We start from the raw sequence: 21,508 nt of genomic DNA on the forward strand, positions 1-21,508 counted from the left end.
AACAGATATTTAAATAATAAATAAAACTGGCAGGGGGCTGTATTAGTCTGTTTTCACATTGTTAATAAAGACATACCCAAGGCCAGGTAATTTATAAAGGAAAGAGTTTTGTTTTGTTTTGTTTTTCCCTGCATCATAAATTTTATTCCTGATGTGGGACAGATTCCTTCCATCCCCAAATGAATCACATGCTGCCCTGGAAAGACCTAGGAAACTCTTCCACTATCTCCAGGGAAGTAGCGAGAAAGGCAGGTGCTGGGGATTGGAAGGCTTTGAAGTTTCCCAGCCTACTTTTTCTCACCTTCTCAACAGAGGATAGCTGTTCTCTATTATTCCTCTCATCCACTCATCCCTTAAAAAACCCCACAAAACCATCATTAGTTAAAAAACAAATAAAACCTCTTCAAATATTGGGCATTAGGGGTTCAGGCTGGGACTTGGGGTCACCAGTGAAAGAGGAAGGGGAAGAGGAGGAGGAGCCATCACTGTTTCTGCGGCAGGGGTTCCTTCCTTGCCGCATCCTGTAGCAACTGTTTGTGTATCTCGTCTGCTGGCAACTGCATGTATGGAACCACTGAGCCCTGAATGAGGCAGTTCTTCACTGATAACATGTGAGGATATTTCTCAGGGTCTGTGACACTGATATTAGTTAGTTTGATGTTGAGATACTGATCCACAGAATGGAGCGTTCCACAGATGCTCAGGTCATTCTTGAGTTCCACAACCGGCCTGAAAAAAGAATAGAAGAGCGTGGTGCTGGTGCCACGGGATGGACTGGAAAGAGGGCAGGGGAAAGGAAAGAGGTTTAGATTCACAGTTCCACATGGCTGGGGAGGCCTCACACTCATGGTGGAAGGTGCAGGGGAAGCAAGACACATCTTCCATGGCAGCAGGCAAGAGAGAGAGCATGTGCAGGGGATCCCTCCTTATGAAACCACCAGATCTCATGAGACTTATGTACTGCCATGAGAACAGCACAGAAAAGACCCACCATCATGATTCAATTACCTCCCAGCAGGCCTCTCTCATGACACGTGGGAATTATGGGAGCTACAGTTTGAGATTTGGGTGGGGACACAGCCAAATCATATCAGGGGCTATTCAGGTTCCCAGTGAGGATTAGAGAAAATGTATTGTTGTAGTTAGAGAATCAGTTTTTAGTGATTTTAAAAAATTATACAAATGTTTTAGAATCATTTTGGAAGATCCTGTTTATTATCCAGGGTAAAATAAAGGTGAAATAACAGTAAGGCGTAGAGATTGGAAACATCACGAGAAGTCATTTGTTAAAATTAAGCTGTTTCTCTAAACTTGAGAAATATATATGACTTGAAATCTTTTTTCAAAATTTTAACTTTTTAAAATGTTTTAATCTTTTCCTTTTAAATAAACATAAAATGGATATGGCATCTATCAGGGTTTGTATTACTATTGTCTTGCTGCTGTAGCAAATTGCCACAAATACAGTAGCTTAAAGCAACACAGATTTATTCTCTTATAATTCTGGAGGTCACAAGTCAGAATCAGTTTTACTGGCCTAAAACTATGGTGTTCGTAGGGCTGGTTTTTCTGGACATTCTAGGGGAGAATTTGCTTCCTTTGCCTTTTCCAGTTTCTAAAGGCTATCCTCATTACTTCACTCTGTCCCAATTACACTGCCTTTTCTTACATCGTTTCCATTTTCACATCACCTTTTCTGACATTGTTCATCTTGCCTCCTTCTTGTAAGTATTCTTATGATTACACTAGGCTCACCTAGATAATATAGGATAATCCGACATCTCAACACCCTTAACTTAATCATATCTGAAAAGTTTATTTGCCATGTAAGCAGACAAACACTGCAGGTTTTGGGCATAAGGATGTGGTTATCTTTTGGGGGACATTGTTCAGCTGACCATAGGTTTAAGAGAGTAAAATGTATATTATTTACTTCCATAAATACATGTTTTTGAATTATATTCAGATGTTCAGTTAATATTTACTTGCCTTGTGCCTTGTCATTTCTGATTTCATTTTGCAAAGTTTATTTTTATTCTTTTAAGTTTTTTTTTTATTTTTCCTGGTAGTCTTTATGAAATTTGTTTGTGTAAAATTACTGTAACAATATTACTTTAGAGTATTATTATTTTGAAGTATACCTCCCTGTTGATTTTGCTCACATTTTTGAAATCATTCACCTTTATGTGACTGCTATTGTGGATGTACATGAGAATGTATTTTTCCACTTTACCTTGAATGTTTTAAATTATGTCTTGTATCGTTGTCATTGTTGGAGTCTTTTTTGTTTTTCTTTGTAGCTAGGAGATGCAAAGAGGAAATCCTCTGGAAGCTTTAAGTACTTAATGGGTGCAGTCTTTTCCAGGACCTGGTCCTGATAAATTTATGTTCACAAAAGTGATTCTTTTATTATTATTATTATTATTATTATACTTTAAGTTCTAGGGTACATGTGCACAACGTACAGGTTTGTTACGTATGTATACATGTGCCATGTTGGTGTGCTGCACCCATTAACTCATCATTTACATTAGGTATATCTCCTAATGCTATCCCTCCTCCCTTCCCCCACCCCACAACAGGCCCCGGTGTGTGATGTTCCCCTTCCTGTGTTCAAATGTTCTCATTGTTCAATTCCCACCTGTGAGTGAGAGCATGCGGTGTTTGGTTTTTTGTCCTTGTGATAGTTTGCTGAGAATGATGGTTTCCAGCTTCATCCATGTCTCTATGAACTCATCCTTTTTTATGGCTGCATAATATTCCATGCCATATATGTGCCACATTTTCTTAATCCATTCTATCATCGATAGACATTTGGGTTGGTTCCAAGTCTTTGCTATTGTGAATAGTGCCACAATAAACATACGTGTGTACGTGTCTTTATAAATCATGCTGCCACAAAAGTGATTCTTTTAAAAAAATCAACTTTGTCTCAAGAGATTACTGAGAACTCAGAAATGCCAATTTATTATTAAAAAGAAGTTACCAACTAATAAATAAAACTGCATGAATTTATCACGAAGTCTGTGTGGATTTAGAACACAGATCACAGACTGTTGAATGATAATGATGTAAATACTGATTACCATTTATTGAATTCCACTGGAGAGGTCTATCTTCTGGATATTACTAGGTCTCTTATAAATGTTCTTACTCATTAGTTTTACTTTTCTTATACTTTTTTCTCTTCTGTTTGTTAGGACACTCACTTGAAACTTGTTTCAATAAGGAGATTACAGCTTTCTTTATAGCAGTCATTGAGGTTGCACCCTGCTCAATTAAATTTGAATTTAGTTTTCAAAATATTGATCAGCATCGTATTTATAAATAAATCTCTCTTAGTGTGGTTATTTTTGCCTGTGAATATTTATTCAGTTTATGTTGAGCCTTATAGTTTCAATTTAAGAAGATATTTTCTGACCTTATGTTCTGATTTTGACATTTTCTCTAATTTATAATCTATTGTCTCTTACATACTAATAACTTACTTTCAGCAGTGCATGGCATAGTCCTTTTTGGGAATTTTTGTAATATATAGTGTGGGCTATTTCCAGAAGTATCTACCATCACTGCCTGTTTACCTGTGGCTTCAATGTGGGTGAATGAGTTTGAAATTATCATTGAAGGCAGCCTCCAAGGGTTAAAAACTCACAGTAAGACAACCTGTGGCCTTGTACTCTAAAGGAGGGATGGGAAAGTCTACTGTCTTTGTATTGGAGATGTTGGAAAGATTTGGGGCCCTTTGTTTTACTCGTTCCCCCAATTACATCTTAGCCCTTAGTCCTTGTCATTGTAGCTTCACCTGCCTCCAGACACACATCCCTCACAACATATACACAAGCTTCGTATCCAGACTGTCACCTTGATTTTATTTATTTTACCCTAGGCACAGATCTGACCCTAGCTATATTGCCTTTGATACTTAAGGTAAATTTAAGATTCTGCTTCTGTTATTTTAATTCATTCTAGGCCCTACATCTCTGGACCTAAGTGTCTACTCTGTGAGGTATATGGTTTAGCTAAAATAAAATGAATGTCATAGATCATAATATATTTGAAAGCATCTTGAATTTGGATTTGACTCCAAACACTTCCATTTTGTTAATGCTAGCATGTAATAAATACTGTGATAACTTAAAATCTGCTTAGTTTCATATTTTTTATTATTCTAAAATGCTCTTATAAAAATGAAATCAAAGAAAAGCATAATTTACATATATGAAGTTTCCTTAATGTCTTCTTAATGAAGTTGAAATCATTTATATTTAATTTATTCTCTTTTAGTATTGTGCTTCTGCTAAGCCAAAAACAGGCACTTGAAGAACTGAAGCAGTCAGTCCAGCAGCTGAGATGCACTGAAGCAAAGTTTTCAGTACAGAAGGAATTACTAGAGCAAAAAGTGCAAGAAAATGATGGGAAAGAGCCACCTCCAGTAGTAAATTATGAAGAAGATGCACGATCAGTTACATCTATGGTAAGCTAAAGAATAATCCAATGAGAAACTTGGAAGAGTAGTGTCTAGGTAATAAGTGAATACAAAGATTACTCCAATTTGCTATAACACATTATTACTCTTGTTAATATGCAGGTCCTATTAAACTTGTTTGTAAATGCAAAATAGACTTGTCAGTCACCTCAGGTCACCTGGAGAGCACTTTCAGGAACCACCTGTAGAGTCAGAGGAAAAAGTTCTTCTCTTGCCTTCAAAACTGAAAGGAAAGACTGCAGTTGTTTTTATTCCTGGGAGACAGCAGGAAGGTAGGGTCTTATTCTTAAGAGAGAAGTAAACAATAAGAAGAAAGCTATTTATTAATTTTTTTCGTCTTAAGTAAAGTAGAATCTTATCTGAGATTGCTGGTGTACTTATTGCTTTTAAAATACAAAATATTGATTTAGTTTAAGAAGTTTTTTTCTGCTCATAAATGTGATCCTTAAACTACAATAAATACATTCAAATTCACCAACTTGAAATTCATTTATTTCATAGTTGTATTAGCTGTTTAAGAATGCCTAGTATAAAGTCTTTCTTCTCTCCTTTCCTTTCCTTTCCTTTCCTCTCCTCTCCTCTCCTCTTTCTTCTCTTCTCTCCTTTCCTTCCTCTTTCCTCTCTCCTTTCTCCTTCTTCCCCCCTTTCTTTCCCTTCCCTTCCCTCCCTCCCTCCCTCCCTCCTTGCCTGCCTGCCTTCCTTCCTGCCTGCCTGCCTTCCTTCCTTCCTTCCTTCCTTCCTTCCTTCCTCTTTCTCTTTTTCTTTCTTTCTCCTCCTTCTCCTTCTCTCTTCCTCTTTCTTTTCTCTCTCTTCCTCTTTCTTTTTCTTTTTTCTATTATCTATCTATTCATCTATCTATCTATGTATGTTGGTGGTTCTCACCAAGTGGTCATTCCCCACCCATGACATCCTCCCCAGCACCCCCACCCACATACCTGGGACATTTGGTAGTATCTCCAGACACTGATTGTCACAATCAATGAGTGCTATCGACATCTAGTGGGTAGAGATTGGTGATACACAGAACCTCTTAGAATGCACAGAACAGCCCCCTCCCTTCACATTACCAGCACAAAATTATCCAGATCAAAATAGGAAAAGTGCCAAGGTTAAAAAAGTCTGAGCTATATCCTTGGCATTTCCTGTGGGTAACTTATAGAATTATTATAATTATGCTATAGCTGATATTTTAGTAATTTTTACTTTATGTGATTCTAAATGGTATGATTTGATTAAGTGGATTCATATGTCTCCATAGCCAAAAAAAAAAAGACTGTATCTGAGAATATGGTAAATGTAAAAATGAATATGAAGTATTTAAACAACTGTGGTTATTACTATTACATATTAAAATTAAACTATTGTGGTTGTTATTAATATTGAGCCATATTAATCTACACATCACTTTGTGAATTGTGAATTATGAATCCTTGCTCTCCTTCACTGTCCTAGCTATAAGGATCTCAGCATATGTACCAAGGAGCCTGTTAAATTCCCTTTCTTGCTTCGTGATTCTTGATAAGTATCTGGCATATGTGTTCTTTAAAAGGAACTTCTGAAAAGTTTTCCTTTTGTTTGGCTTTTGAATATCTTATCTAGTAAATCTTTTGTTCACTGAGTGTGGTTTATAATATTTCCGTTACCGTGCGATTGTGGAATTGGTTATTTAAAGGCTTGGCCAGGCGCAGTGGCTCATGCCTATAACCCAGCACTTTGGGAGGCCAAGGTGGGTGGATCACAGGGTCAGGAGATGGAGACCATCCTGGCCAACATGGTGAAACCCCATCTCTACTAAAATACAAAAAAAAAAAAAATTAGCTGGGTGTGGTGGTGTATGCCTGTAATCGCCCCGCTACTCAGGAGGCTGAGGTGGGAGAATCATTTGAACCCAGGAGGTGGAGGTTGCAGTGAGCCGAGATCATGCCACTGCACTCCAGCCTGGTAACAGTGCAAGACTCCATCTCCAAAAAAAAGAAAAAAAAAATTTGTGATCATCTGGAGTTTAATGTTTCATAATCATTGAAGAGAAGTTTTGTTTAATGAATACATAATGTTTCCGAGGTAGTATATAGTGTAGCTTAAGAGAATCAGTTTCTTTCTGGCACCTTCAGGCTCTGCTCTTGTGTCCATTTATTCAATGGTGATAATACTTTATATATTTTTACAAGATGGTGCTGCATATTTCATTTTATCAAATTTATTTTAAATTGTTGAAATACTAATTATAAATTAGATCTTACCTATTTGCTGAAGCAATGCTTTTAGTCGTTAAGGATTTTTTTGTAAAAGAATATTATAATATATGTAGTTTAAAGCAATAAATTATTATTTTACAAATAAGACAGGGCATTTTTACAAATTAATGCCAATTAATGAGATTTTACAGCATTTTTTCAGGAAAATTATAAATCTTTACAATGCCTAATTCCTAAAACTTAAGAATACGTCTACATGTATCAGTGAATCTTTGTGTAATTCAGTTTTTCAATTAATAATTAGAGTATTATTTTTCAGTTTACTTGGAAACAAAAAGAATCAAAGCTTTAAATGATTTTGTCCCCAAATAACTGTTTAAGCATTGCTTTATGAATGATGTTACAAGAAAAGCCTGAAATTCACATAAGCAGTTCTGTTGATATTTTCTCTTTATAAATTCCATTGTTATAAATGGTATACAATTTCAGTAAGAGACTTTTTTGAATATTGGAAGAATTGGAAGAACTCAAAATTAAACTACTGTATCATGGAAAATTGTGCAAATTTGTGAAAATATTATTTGAGAGCAGGAGAGACAATGAATTCTTTCCACATGAGTTTTGGAGAGAATAAACATTCTCCATGATCTTAGTTAATGGCAGTGTGACTGAAAATACCGACTCTTCAGTGGTGAGTGCTTCTGTGGAAGAGTGCTTTAAGGAACTGTACCCTTGAAATGTGCTATCATTGGGTATTCTTATAAAGGTTCCAAATGATCAAGTGTATAATCAGGGTTCGGGTTGTATAGTCAAGTTCTTAGAAGTATTGATGTTTATTTTAGCTCTATAAGTCAATGAGAGTTAAAGCTCATTGTTAGAGTTTGAATGTTTATTCTCTCCAAAACTCATGCGGAAATTTAATTGCCATTGTAAGAGTGTTAAGAGTGGGACCTTTGAGAGGTGATTAGGTCAGGAGGGCTTCACCTTTGTGGATGTAATTAATGTCTTTATAAAAGAGGGAGTTCAGCTCCCCTTTACCTCTTTGCCCACCTCCCCACCCCTGCCATGTAAAACCAAAGAATTCTTTCCCTTTGGAGGATGCAGTGTTCAATGACCCATCTTGGAATTGGGGATTAGGCTCTTTTCAGATGCCCAGTCTGCTAGCAACTTGATCTTTGACTTCCCAGAACTGTGAAAAATGAATTTCTTTCTTTCTTTTTTCTTCACAACTATACTAATGAGGAAATAAATTTCTGTTTTTTTTGTAAATTACCCAGTCTTAGGTATTCTGTTATAGAAGCACAAAATGGTGTAATACTCCTAACTATTAATTTACAAAAATCTAAAAATGTATAGACACAGATAAATCATCTTCATCAGGACCGGTAATCCCTCTAATGTGGTCTTTTTTCACGTTAATCTGGCCAAAATATAAAGGAGAAAATGATTAATTTTAGTATAATTCTATTTCATTTATTCACTCAGGCAGTCTTTACTGAGTACCTACTATGTGCCAAGCACGTTTCTAGGTACATGGAATACGTTAGTGAATAAAAGTAATAAACAGTCTCATCTTTTAGAGGTTATAGTCTATGATGAACGGCAGTTAATAAATAAGTAAATTATATATCATGTTGGAAAAAAAGTGGCAAGGAGTAAAAACAAAGCAGGGTCAGAGGTTGGTACCCAATTTTAAATGCAAGTCAGGATAAGCATCATTGAGAAGGTGACACTTGAAGAAAGACTTGAAGCAGAAAGCTAATAAACTACTTCAATTTTGGGGGAAGGAGCGTTCCAGCCAGAGGGTACATCCGTTGCAAAGGCTGTAAAACAGGTGCATATCTGGACTGTTCAAGGTTTAGCAAGAAGGTTTAAGTAGAAGGAAATGTGGAAGTATGGGGAATGAGGTTAGAATAGTAATGGAGAACAGATCTTGAGGCCTTGGATTATGAATTTTCTCTGAATGAAATAGGGAGCCATTGGGTAGGAGGGCTATAACAGAGGAATGACATGCCCTGACTTTCAGTTTCAATTGGATAGCTATGGCAACTACGTTGAGAATAAACTTAATGTGGGGAGTAAGGATGGAAAGATGAGACGATTGCAGAAACTTACATGACAGAAGATGACAGTTTGAGCAAGGATGGTGAGATACAACTATTGGTCAGAAGTGTTTAGCTCCTGTATATATTGTGAAGCTTGAGGCCATGAGATTTTCTGTGGATGTGGAGTATGAGAGAGCGGAGTCAAGAATGGCTTTAAGGTTTTTAGCCTGAGCATTGAAGGAATTAAATTGGTTTTAAGTGTGGTGGAAAGACTACACATAGAACAGCTTTGATGAGGAAGATCAAGCCTTCTGTTTGTTTTTCAAAAATGACAAGTCAGCAGAAATTTGGGTATTTGGGCTTGGAGTTCAAGAGTATGATTTGAACTGGAGGTAAAAATTTGAGAGTTGTAGACATCAGATGGTATTTAAAACCATTTGACTTAAGAGGTCATCAAGTGAGAGAGGATAGAGAAGAAAAGAGGAACAAAGACTGAAGTCAAGTTAAGATGTCTAAGAGAAGAGGAATCAGTAGAAGAGACTGAGAAGAAGAAACCAGTGAAAGAGAAGAAAATCAGGAGAATCTGGTGTCCTGAAAGTCAAGTGAGGAAAGTATTTCAAAGTAGAGAGAGTGATCAGTTGTGTTAAATGTTGTTGATGGGTGCAGTAAAGTGAGAACTGATAGTTGAACATTGGAGTTAGTAATACAGAGGTCATTGGTGAGCAGTTTTAATGGAATGGTGGGGATAGATCACTGATCAGGGTGAGTCTAAGGGAAAGAAAAGAGAATAATTGTGTATGGTGAGCGTAGACATATTTTTCATGGACTTATGCTGCAAAGGCATATGAAAAATAAGGCAGTAAATTTATATTTAAAGAGGAGGAAATTATCGTATCTGAATGTTACAGGTACAGTCCATTAGAAAGGGGAAAGCTAATCATTTTGAGAAGAAATGAGTCAATTAAAAAAAATTAGAGACAGGGTCTTTCTCTGTCACCCAGGTTGGAGTACAGTGGCATGACCACAGCTCCCTGCAACCTCAAACTCCTGGGCTCAAGTGATGCTTCTGTCTCAGCCTCATGAGTACCTAGGATTTAAGGTGCAAGCCACCATGCCTGACTAATTTTTATTTTTTAATTTTTGTAGAGATGGGGTCTTGTTATGCCACCCAGGCTGGTCTTGAACTTCTGGCTTCAAGTGATCCTGATGCCTCACCCTCCCAAAGTTCTGGGATTACAGGCATGATTCACCATGCCTGGCCCAGAATAAATGTCTTAATAAGTGAGAGAGGATGGAATCTAGTATCCACATGGATTGGCTTTAATAGTGGCACAATAATTGGCAAGCAGGATGGTAATTCCTGGTTATGTGGGTGGTGATTTTGTGAATGTCCTCTTGTGATTGCTTTGTGTTCTCAGTGAAGTAGAATTAAGGTCAGGGTCATTTGCTGAGAGTGATGATATGGGAAGAGGGTATTGGATGTTTGAAGAAGGTGTGAAATCATCTAGGAGAATGGAGAATGAATGGACTAGGACAGTGCAGTGTGATTGCTGAGTAGTAGTAATGGTTCACCTAAGATTGTGGTTCTACACAGTACAACCAAGAATATATGGTGGACTATGTAATACTTGGATCCTGAGTTTAAGGTGGGACTTGTCAGCATGGTTGTACTTTTTTCTGCCAAGTGTGTTCAGCCATCCTGGCATGATATAGAGTGGGCAGAAAGTTGGATTTCTTTAAAGCTGTGGTTATGCTAGATAAGTATGATGAATTAAGTAAGAGAGGGGAAAAGGAGGGAAGATGTGTATAAGAAAATGATTATAATGATTAAAGAATTAAAGCTGTGTAATAGAGAGGCCATCAAGAGAGGAGTGGAGTGTAAGGGAAAGTGCTTTGAGGAGATAGGTTGTTAAATCAGGTGATCATGGCATACTAGGTTAGATAATAGAATCTTAAAATTTTGGAGTTTCCTCTAGCCAGTGACAGTAAGCAGAATCAGAAATAAAAGTGAAGCATCTTCAATAACACACCTGTAAGGGAATATAAGAAATAATAATCGCTTTGTGTCTACCACAGCAATAAAATCCTGCCATTTTACAAACCTTAATATTATTAAAAAAGTAATTTTGGTAGACTGGGCATGACGGCTCACACCTGTAATCCCAGCACTTTGGGAGGCCAAGGTGGGTTTACTGCTTGAGTTCAGGAGTTTGAGACCAGCCTGGGCAACATGACGAAACCTTGTCTCTACAAATACATAAAAATTAGTTGGGTGTGGTGGCACGTGCCTGTAGTCCTAGCTACTCAGGAGACTGAGGTAGGAGGATTGTTTAAGCTGTGTAGTTTGAGGCTGCAGTGTGCCACGATTGTGCCACTGCACTCCAGCCTAGGTGACAGAGTGAGAGCCAGTCTCAAAATAAAATAAAAATAATTTTGGTCTATTAGTAGAGTCACCTTTAAAAACCATGAATCACAGTGTTACCTTATTTGCAAAGGTTCACTCTACTTCTCTGAACTTAACAGAGTGTTTCTAAGACTTAGGATAACATTGGAAAAATTAGTCTTTTCTGCTATACCATCAAGTTTATAGACTACTGGAGGGGAATAAATTCATTTGAACTTTGGCAGTACTCTTTATTAAAGAGGAAAAAAATGGGCTGTAAGAATACATATCTTTAGAGCATTTAGAGAGAAATATCTTTGAGGCCATTATAATTACAAAAGGAGAAGTACAATGATAACTTACGGAAGGTTTTCCTAGCAAAACCGTAGTCGTATTTATTTTGCTAGGCTGGCAGTAGTACTAGTCTGAGTTTTGTTGTATTGATTTGATTCGTTAGATTAGATAACTTCTTTATTTTATCTGTGTATTTCCCATTAGTTTGTGGGATGTTAAGAAGTGTACCACAGAGAAGTGAGTTGCAGAATTTGAGTCATGTTGGGTGAAGCCAAAAGAAACAGTAATATTGACTGCAGGAACTTTCTAAGCCTTTCATATTAAATGTCCAAGAGGGGAAATAGTATATGGAATGCAGTGTTTCTGAAAATATTGTCCCAATTCCCTTTCAGGGAGCCTCCTGAGGGGACCGTAGTGTAATGGAACATACTTTGGGAAATGCTTAGTTAGAAGATAAATTCTTTCTTATTTAATTGGGATAATCACAGATTAAATGTCTAATAATTCTGAAGACATTTTGAATTGCTTATGTGTTCTTGAATTTAAGGATTATTTTATATAATGCTTCAATTCTAGCTCTTTGGGGTAGAAGAATCTGCCTTCTGGGGCAAATTAGGAGGGTGAACTCTATTGACTCATAGTGATGAGAATATCAGAATTTTCTAATCTCTAAGTAAACATCAGCTGCTGACTTTCTTATTATATTTATTTATTAAGAGACATGTTCTTCATTCTTTTTTTAATTATCTGATTTTAAGAACATAATAAGTATTCAGTCAGTATATGCTGAATTAAAGAATTGGACTTTCTTTTCACTACAGAATAATCTGGTTATTTTACTTTATGACAATATATGCTTTGGACCAAACATAAAATAATTTTGATTGAAAGAATCTCCCTTATATGTCAAATATGTCTAGAATTGATGGCACCATAAAATGAATTTCTCCTTTATAAATATAATTAGCTAGTCTATATAATTGCCTTTGTTTGTTTCTGAAATTGCACATTTTGTTTAAGCCCTTTTGCTAGACCAACACACAACATAGATTTTTCTTCTCTGCACATGTTACTTAGTTTTGCTTAACTGAGCAGCAGTATCAGTAAAATCCTGCTTTGTTACGTTTTCAACCAACAACACATTTAATTTGTTGGCTAAAAATTGTCAGGCCAGGCGTGGTGTTTCGTGCCTGTAATTCCAGCACTTTGGGAGGCCGAGGCCCGTGGATCACTTGAGGTCAGGAGTTCGAGATCAGCCTGACCAACATGGTGAAACCCTGTCTCTACTGAAAATACAAAGATTAGCCAGACATGGTTAAGAAAAGATTCCTTAACCTTTCTGAATTTTCTTTTCCATAGAGGGAAGCAATGAATATATACCTTTTTTGCCTTACAGGATTTCTGTGACACTGAAATGAGATAATGTGTATAAACATATTTTGTATATTATAAAATCCTGTAGAAAAACATCAGATTCTATTTCAGTTTTTCTAAAAATGTACCTTAGTTTACAGGTAAATTAATTAATATTCACTGAGTTCTTAAATATGAATTATGGATTTTCTGTAGGATTATTTTACGTATTTCTTATTTGTAAAGGAAAAGCCTTAATTTCTTTGGATAGGTAGTACATGCACATGTACATGGGTCTGAGTGTCCTTTCTTAGTGTCGCAGTTCTCTTCCTTAGAGGTAATCTTCCAGAAGTGTTGTATGCAAATAAAAGCCCAAGTGTAAATGATATGCCTCCTGTTCTTTTTACATAAGTGTTAGAGCATACAACAGTAGGGTTCTATATCTTTTTTACTTAATGCATCTTAGGTATCATTTTATAACAGTGAATGTACAGTTCAGATTTTTTTTCATTTATCATTTTAAAAAGCAAATATTTATTGAATGTCAGGTGTCAGGTATCATTTTAGGTTTTGGGGATACAGTAGTGAAGAAAATAGAATTTTTTTTTCACTGTTATGGGCCTTTTACTCTAATTGGAGGAGGCAATCAATAAACAAACAAATAAATACATATTGTGTCAGGTGGTGGTAAATTCTTTTGAAAAAAAGACAGCAAGATTGGGGGCAATAAGGCAATGAGTGCTGGGAGTTATTTTTATGCATAGTGTGGTTAAGGAAGGATTCCTTGATAAAGTGGCATTTGTGCAGATCTTGATAAAGTGGCATTTGTGCAGATATCTGGAAGAACTGAGAGAGCAAATGAGACTGCTTGGGGTGAGAATATTTCAGGCAGTGGGAAGAGCAGATGAAAGGAGGAACCAAAAGGAAGCCAGTGTAGCTGAAGAGAGAGAAAGTAATAGGAGATAGGGTCTGAGAAGTAATGGGCAGTTAGATCATAAAGTCATACAGACCTGCATAGGACTTCAGTGCTAACTCATAGAGAAATTAGAAATCATTGAGCGTTCTGAGTGAGGGAGTGACATTTTTACATGGTTTTCAATTTTTTATTGTAAAAACATCTTCAGTGAAAATCCTTATAATACTATTATGTGTAGTTTATGTGTAAGATACCTTTTAGGTTTTGTTCAGCTTACATAGGTTTAGATTTTACTGTCAAAATAGTTGAAAAGTTTCTGAACCTGAGAACAATGTCAGTTATAGATATTAATTATGATATCAATGCTTCAGTTTTGTAGATTAGTAAATTTTTGCTTCCAGCTTTTCTGTGGCATGAATTTTTACCATGCTGAACTTCAGTGTCTTAATAAACCATTACTATTATTGAATTCTTCTATGGATCTGACACCTAAAGTATATTTACAGTTGCATGTTATACTGTATATAAATTTGACATATAAATTTCTAACTTATGAAACAGGTAAGCTAGGAGGTGACTATGATTATAATCATTTTCCAGATGATTCAGGTCAAGATTCCATTCATCAATAGCCGTTTTTCTTTGGCTCATATAAATGAAGTCATTTCACATCGCGTTAGCCAATGGATGATGCCAGAAACACTCTTTTTCATTATGCCACAGTATCTTATATTAGGAGAGAAAAAACAACGCTTAAACTTTCAAAGTGTTTTCTAACAGTTATCTGTGTTCGTGTTCATATGAAGTGGATATATAGGCCAAAATGAAGTAAATAAAAATTAGATTTTCCATTTGCTTTTGGAAAGAACTGTATATATATGTGTGTGTGTGTGTGTGTGTATATATATATATATATATCAAATTTATCTTTTAAATTATGAATTTGTTAGTTTCTTAGCATAAACTAACTGGCCAGGGGTGAACTAGCTCTGGAAGGATATAATAAAAGGAGAGAGAAGATAAAGTTAGGTAAGAATTAAATATCCACTATGATTAATACAAATAAAAAGAATTCCTCAGATTTATTTATTCAGTCACTTGGGATTCAACAGTGCTTAATGATTACTTACCACAGGAATATTATGTAATGGGGTTTTGTGGGAAAGGTAGGTCAAAGAGATTTAGAAGCTGTTACAGGATTTGGTTGAAGAGATGGAGCACAAGTAATTGATTTAACAGTTAATTGAAAGTTGGCTGAATTTTGACTTGTATGTATTTATACATTAAGACATTTTTTAAACTTGTGTTTAGCAGTACTTATATATACTCAATAAATGTTTATAGATGAAATGAATAGGTACAGAATTTCAAAAGCAAGTTAAAATTGATGTAACTAAATTTTTAAAATGGTTTAAATGTTAAAATTGTTTTCATCAAATATTTCCCACTTTATTAATAATTAACTGTGGCAATGGTATTCTAACGGTGAAAAAATCTGTAGTAGTTACAGAGATAATGACTAATGATGAGTGGTTGTGATAGAATCTTTGCTCTAGGGAGAGCCCCAGCTGTAGAGCTAGACTTCTTGGATTTGAATCTTTGCCCCACCACTTAAGTAAATGCAGGGTATAAGCCAAATTATGAGACTTTTTTGTCCTCATTTCCCAAGGTGTAAAATGAGATTACTGTGTTACCCACCCTTGAGTTTGTGGCAGTAATAAATTTATACATTTAAAGCATGCAGAACAGTGCTTGTCACTTAGTAAACTAGTATTGTCTAATATTTGATTATTTGATTAAACATCACAGAAGCAATAATAAGTTAATATGTGTGCTTACTTTTTTGCTGGTCCTTTTTCCCTGTTCTTGGTATTATTTTCTCATTAAGCATAAATCCTTCCTTTTAAAAATTCAAACTATTAATTTTTAGATGATAGGTAAGCATGTTTGGGATCTACTCTTCTCTGTACTTGAAATATTGTTGTCTTTTAGCCACAATAGATTGGAAAACATTTTTTTTTTAAACTGTCATGTAATTAACTATGACTTATGCATTGCCTTCATAATAGCCTTTTTATGACATTATTAGAGTTGATCAGCTATTTTTTCAGACATTTTTAGTGTTACTAGTTTAACTATTAGAAGTCTACTTTTTTCCTTTCTCATACATAATTAAAGTTTGTGTTTAAATTTTTACATGATGCAATTTTTATAAAACATAGCACATAATCCCATTATTTTAATGTTAGTTTTCTTTTATAGTTTAATTTGATGAAAGAAAAAAAATCCCTAAGTACAATTATATCTTATTTATTCATTACTAAAATAATATATCTATATATTTAAATTTGCTGCTGTGGAAAATAATTAACAGCTTTTGATACTCATATTGCTTCCTTTTAACAGTTCTCCTTTCTGCCATCTTATGCAATACCATGATTTTATTAATTCTACCTGTTGAAACCTGTTTTTTCCATTTCCTTTGGTCCCTTTCTCTCAGTATTGTTCAAAGACTATCTTTCTAACGTCGGGGTAGGGTGGAAAAAAATGTGGGAATTGGAGTCAAATTATCCTGGGTTTAATTGCCTTTAGGTGCATTTTCACCCGGTAAACTACAGTATCTTCATTGGTAAAATCTAATTAATAATATACACTTCATAGGATTGTTGGATGAATTTATGAATGAATGTAAAAACAATATACAGCCCCAGATACAATTAGGAAGGTGCTTAATGCACATTTGGTTTTTGTTCCTATTCTTTCCCCTTTTACTCCATTTCCTTTTCCCTCTTTTTTTTGTCTCTTCCACTTTTCCCTCCCTCCCCTGCCTTCTCATGAAACACAATTAACCAACTTCTTTTTTTTTTTTTTGAGATGGAGTCTCACTCCGTCTCCCAGGCTGGAGTGCAGTGGCACAGTCTCGGCTCACTGAAACCTCTGCCTCCTGGGTTCGAGCAATTCTCAAGCTCAGCCTTCTGAGTAGCTGGGATTACAGGTGCCACCACCACACCCAGCTAATATTTTTGTATTTTTAGTAGAGACTGGGTTTCATCATCTTGGCCAGGCTGGTCTTGAACTCCTGACTTAGGGATCCACCCGCCTTGGCCTCCCAAAGTGCTGGGATTATAGGAGTGGGCCCCTGCGCCTGGCTACAGTTAACCAACTTCTATAAGTATCTGTTATGTGCCATGGATGTAGATAACCTGGAGTAGTAGACAAGAGTCTCTGCACTCTTAGATCTACATTCAGCAAGCAGAAAATTGCAGTAAACAAAGGATTAACAAGAAAACATCAGATAGAACTAAGTACTCTGATGAAATTGATCATTAATATTCCTTAGGCTTCAGTATTTAACACTCAGTCTTCAATTTGTTTTGTTTTTTTTGTATTCAGGTATTGGTGGATTTTTTTTTTCTTTTGTCATGATTTAGACATCAATTGATTGACACCCAAATGTACATTTTCAAGAAAATTGGGAATACTGGAATACCATTCCAGATAAAGACAAAAAATGAAAGCAGAGAGAAAGTTAAGTGATTTAAACAATTTCATGCAGAAAAGGTTAAATGTAGTAAAACACTTTAGTTTATTGAGAACAATTTCATTATTATTTATATACCAATTAGATTTTCTTCCTTTGATTTTCTTTTTTAGATTAACTGTTTACCTGACAGAGGTAGTATTACCTGGCATTCATTTTGTGTTAATTAAAAAATGAAAACTTTGGACTATGATGATATAGCTTAATGCGGGAATATTGTTTGAGAAACTGAACAGAAATTTAATTACCTGAAAAAGGAAGATATTTAAATGCATTGCTGATTTGCTGTAATAACTTAAAAAATTTTTTTAAACCTTTTTTCTTTCCTTACATTGTTCTAATGAAATAATACCTGTTAAGAATGAAATTGCTAAAGAAATTTCTATTGATAGATTAATAGTTCTTTTTTCCTGCCTATGCAATAGTTTTTGGGTGCTCATTAAAAAAATTAATCAATCAAAAAGTAATTGCTTGGCATGTAAACCATCATATAACATGTTCAAGTCATTTTGTTACTATTTTTAAAAATAATTTAATTTTCTTCAACTTGAAAAAAGTCATTCCAACCTATACAATTTGGTTGCTAATCTCTCTATTAAACTGAATAGTATTTGTTTTAAAATTTATATTTGAAGGCTAGGTGTGGTGACTGGCCCATGCTTGTAATCTCTGTACTTTCGGAGGCCGAGGTGGGTGGATCGCTTGAGCTCAGGAGTTCTAGACTAGCCTGGGCAACATGGAGAAACCCTGTATCTACAAAAAATAAAAAATTAGCTGGGTGTGGTGGCACGTGCCTGTCGTCCTCAGGAGACTAAGGTAGGAGAATGGCTTGAGTCCAGGAGGCAGAGGTTGCAGTGAGCCAAGATCACATCACTGTTCCCTGGCCTGGGCAACAGAACCAGACCCTGTCTTAGAAAACAGACAAACAAAAATTATGTTTGAAGGTGTTGCTATCTGGCAACTTAATTGTGGGTAGATTTTTGACAATGTATGTAGTGAAGGATTTATATGTTTTTATCTCCAAAATCTTATGTTCTGAATTTTGAAATTATTTTATGACATTAATTTCTTTAATTGAAAGTTTTTATAAAGAGAATATGTGAATGATTTATTGCCTCATTTGGTACCAGATGAATTTTAAATCCTATTTTTTATTATAGTATTATGCAGAAAGTTGTTTCTCATTATACATATTTAAAAGCTTATGGATCCACTGTTAATTTTTTAAATCATCAGTTTACTTGGCAAATCACAGATGAAGGATGTGATCTGAAACTAAGGAAAGGTTTTCTCTTTCACAATTTATTTAGAGATCTTTGAGAGTAGAGGCTAAGTTTTCTTGAAAATTCTCAAGGTTGTGTAAAAAATCATTTGTTCCTTGGAAGGAGAAACAACTCATTCAAAAAGTATCGGTTACACTTCTATTCTGTATTTAACTATACGGTATATGTTATCAGAGGACTATAAGAAGAATATAAACAAATTCAAATTTTTAAATCTGCCTTCTTTTTGAAACTTGAATTAATGCTGTCATACTGGTGATATTAGAAAAAAAACATTTGAACAACTAGAAGGGTACTACATAGTTAAGAAACAATCTTCAGAGAGACTAATAGAGAGGAGCACTTTGCTGAAGTAAACGCCTATGTATATGTATTTATATATGTATTATATATACTTATATATATTAATAAAATATTTTGAGAAAAACAAAACTTTATATGTTGGATAAATATCAGTTTTGATTTTAAACTTGTGCTACATAAAGGGGAAATTTCAGATGTATTAAATACTCAAATATTTTTAAAAAGCCACAAAACTACTAGAAGAAAATATTAGTGAGCATTTTCCTATATTGGAATTAAACTGCATTAAATTAAATTAAATTCAGTTTAATTCCAAATTTCCTGTGTTGAAATTAAACTGAATTAAAATGCAGGATAAAAACTGGGAATAATATGTGCTGCTGATGTTACAAAGTATTAATGTTTGTAAATGTATAAGTAGATCATCCAAATTGGTTTAGAAAAAAGTAATGCACCAATTAAAAATGGACAAAGGTTATGAGTAAGATATTCATAATAGATTAAATATAAATTTTTGTAAGAATATTTAAAAACTTTTCAACCCACTAGTAATGAAAAGAATGATTAAGAAATGCAGTTATAAAATAATGAGCTATTAAACTTGTCTATCACCATCTACAGTGGCTTTCTTCCAACCTATTCTCTACTCTAGCCAAAGTTATCTTTTAAAATTTCAAATCAGTCTGGTTATAGTGGTCCCAGCAAGAATGGAGACAATGGCTTTTTATGACTTTCAGGGGAAACACCAAATTTCTTGACCACACTTAGCATAATTTCCCTATTCTTTGGAAGGCTTTTACTTTTTTTTTTTTAAAAAAAAAAAAGATTTGTTTAAAATTTAATTCCATTTTAGATTCAGGAGGTATATGTGCACGTTTGTTACATGAATATATTGTGTAATGGTGGGGTTTGGGCTTCTAGTATACCCATCACCCAAGTAGTGAACATTGTACCAAATAGGTAATTTTCAACCCCCTCCACTCCTCCCACTTCGCCCTTTAGGAGTCCCCAGTGTCTATTATTTTCAGCTTTGTGTCCAGTATACCCATTGTTTAGCTCCTACTTATAAGTGAGAACATATGGTGTTTGATTTTCTATTTCTGAGGTTTTTCACTCAGGATGATGGATCATGGCCTCCAGCTACATCTAGTTGCTGCAAAGGACATTATTTCATTATTTTTTTATGGCTGCATAATATTCCATAGTGTAAATATACCACATTTGCTTTATCCAGTCAACTATTGGTGGATATTTAGGTTGATTCCATGACTTTGCGATTGTGAAAAGTATTACTATAAACGTATGAGTGTAGGTGTCTTTTTGATATAATGATCTTTTTTTTTTTTCTTTTGAGTAGATACCCAGTAGTGGGATTACTGGGTCAAATAGTAGTAGTTCTATTTTTAGTTCTTTGAGAAATTCTCCATATGGTTTTCCATAGAAGTTTAACTAATTTACATTCCCACCAACAGTGCATAACATTTTCTTTTCACCACATCCACACTAACATCTGTTGTTTTTTGACTTTTTCAAAATAGCCATTCTGACTGGCGTAAAATGATGTCTCATTGTGGTTTTAATTTGCATTTCTCTGATGGTTAGTGATGCTGAGCTTTTTTTTCTTATATTTCTTGGTCATGTGTATGTCTTCTTTTGAGAAATGTGTGTTCATGTCATTTGCCCACTTCTTTTTTTTTTTTGTTTTCAGATGGCATCTCGCTCTGTTGCCCAGGCTGGAGTGCAGTGGTGCCATCTCGGCTCACTGCAAGCTCTGCATCCCGGGTTCACGCCATTGTACTGCCCCAGCCTCCTCAGTAGCTGGGACTACAGGCGCTCGCCACCATGCCCAGCTAGTTTTTTATATTTTTAGTAGAGACGGAGTTTCACCGTGTTAGCCAGGATGGTCTCAATCTCCTGACCTCGTGATCCACCCGCCTCGGCCTCCCAAAGTGCTGGGATTACAGGCGTGAGCCACCGCGCCTGGCCTCCTTTGCCCACTTTTTAATGAAGTTGTTCATTTTTTTCTTGTGGTGTTTCAGTTCCCTATAGATTCTGGATATTAGTACTTTGTTAGAGTCATAACTTGCAAATATTTTCTCCCATTCTGTAGATTGTGTGTTTGTTCTGTTGATTGATTATTTTGTTGCCTAAAACTTTTTAGTGTAATTAAGTCCCATTTATCTATGTTTGTTTTTGTTGCATTTGCTTTTGGGTTGTTGTCATAAATTCTTTGTGTAGACCAATGTCTGGAAGAGTGTTTCTTAGGTGTTCTTCTGGAATTTTTATAGTTTCAGGTTTCCGTTCGAGTCTTTAATCCATCTTGAGTTAATTTTTGTATATGGTGAGAGACATCTAGTTTTATTCTTTTGCATATGGCTAGCCAATTTTCAGAGCACCATTTATTGGATAGGGTAGCCTTTCCTCATTATTTTTGTCAACTTTGTCAAAGGTCAGTTGGTTGTAGGTAGATGGTTTTATTTCTGGGTTATTTTGCTTCATTGATCTGTGTCTATATTTGTACAAGTATCATGCAGTTTTACTTATGATATGGTTTGGCCGTATCCTCACCCAAATCTCATCTTGAATTGTAGCTCCCATAATTCCCACGTGTTGTGGCAGGTACATGGTTGGAGGTAACTGAATCACGGGGGCAGTTTCCCCCATAGTGTTCTCATGATAGTGAATAAGTCTTACAAGATCTGATGGTTT

General features: G+C 35.2%; 1 protein-coding gene across 3 annotated transcripts in view; it reads left to right on the forward strand.

Moving 5' to 3' along the window:
- Window positions 1-21,508, forward strand: part of FER (FER tyrosine kinase) — a 437,039-nt gene that overhangs the window by 142,789 nt on the left and 272,742 nt on the right. For 2 of the 3 annotated variants that reach the window (XM_025387375.1, XM_025387376.1), the window contains one exon: window positions 4,285-4,474. In XM_025387375.1, the coding sequence (XP_025243160.1) occupies window positions 4,285-4,474 (190 nt within the window). Of the gene's footprint in view, window positions 1-4,284; window positions 4,475-4,588; window positions 4,759-21,508 lie in introns of all 3 variants that reach the window. The other variant, XR_003119794.1, reaches the window with a different exon arrangement.

This window comes from Theropithecus gelada, chromosome 6 (genome assembly GCF_003255815.1).
Source record: "Theropithecus gelada isolate Dixy chromosome 6, Tgel_1.0, whole genome shotgun sequence".
Lineage (NCBI taxonomy): Eukaryota > Metazoa > Chordata > Mammalia > Primates > Cercopithecidae > Theropithecus > Theropithecus gelada.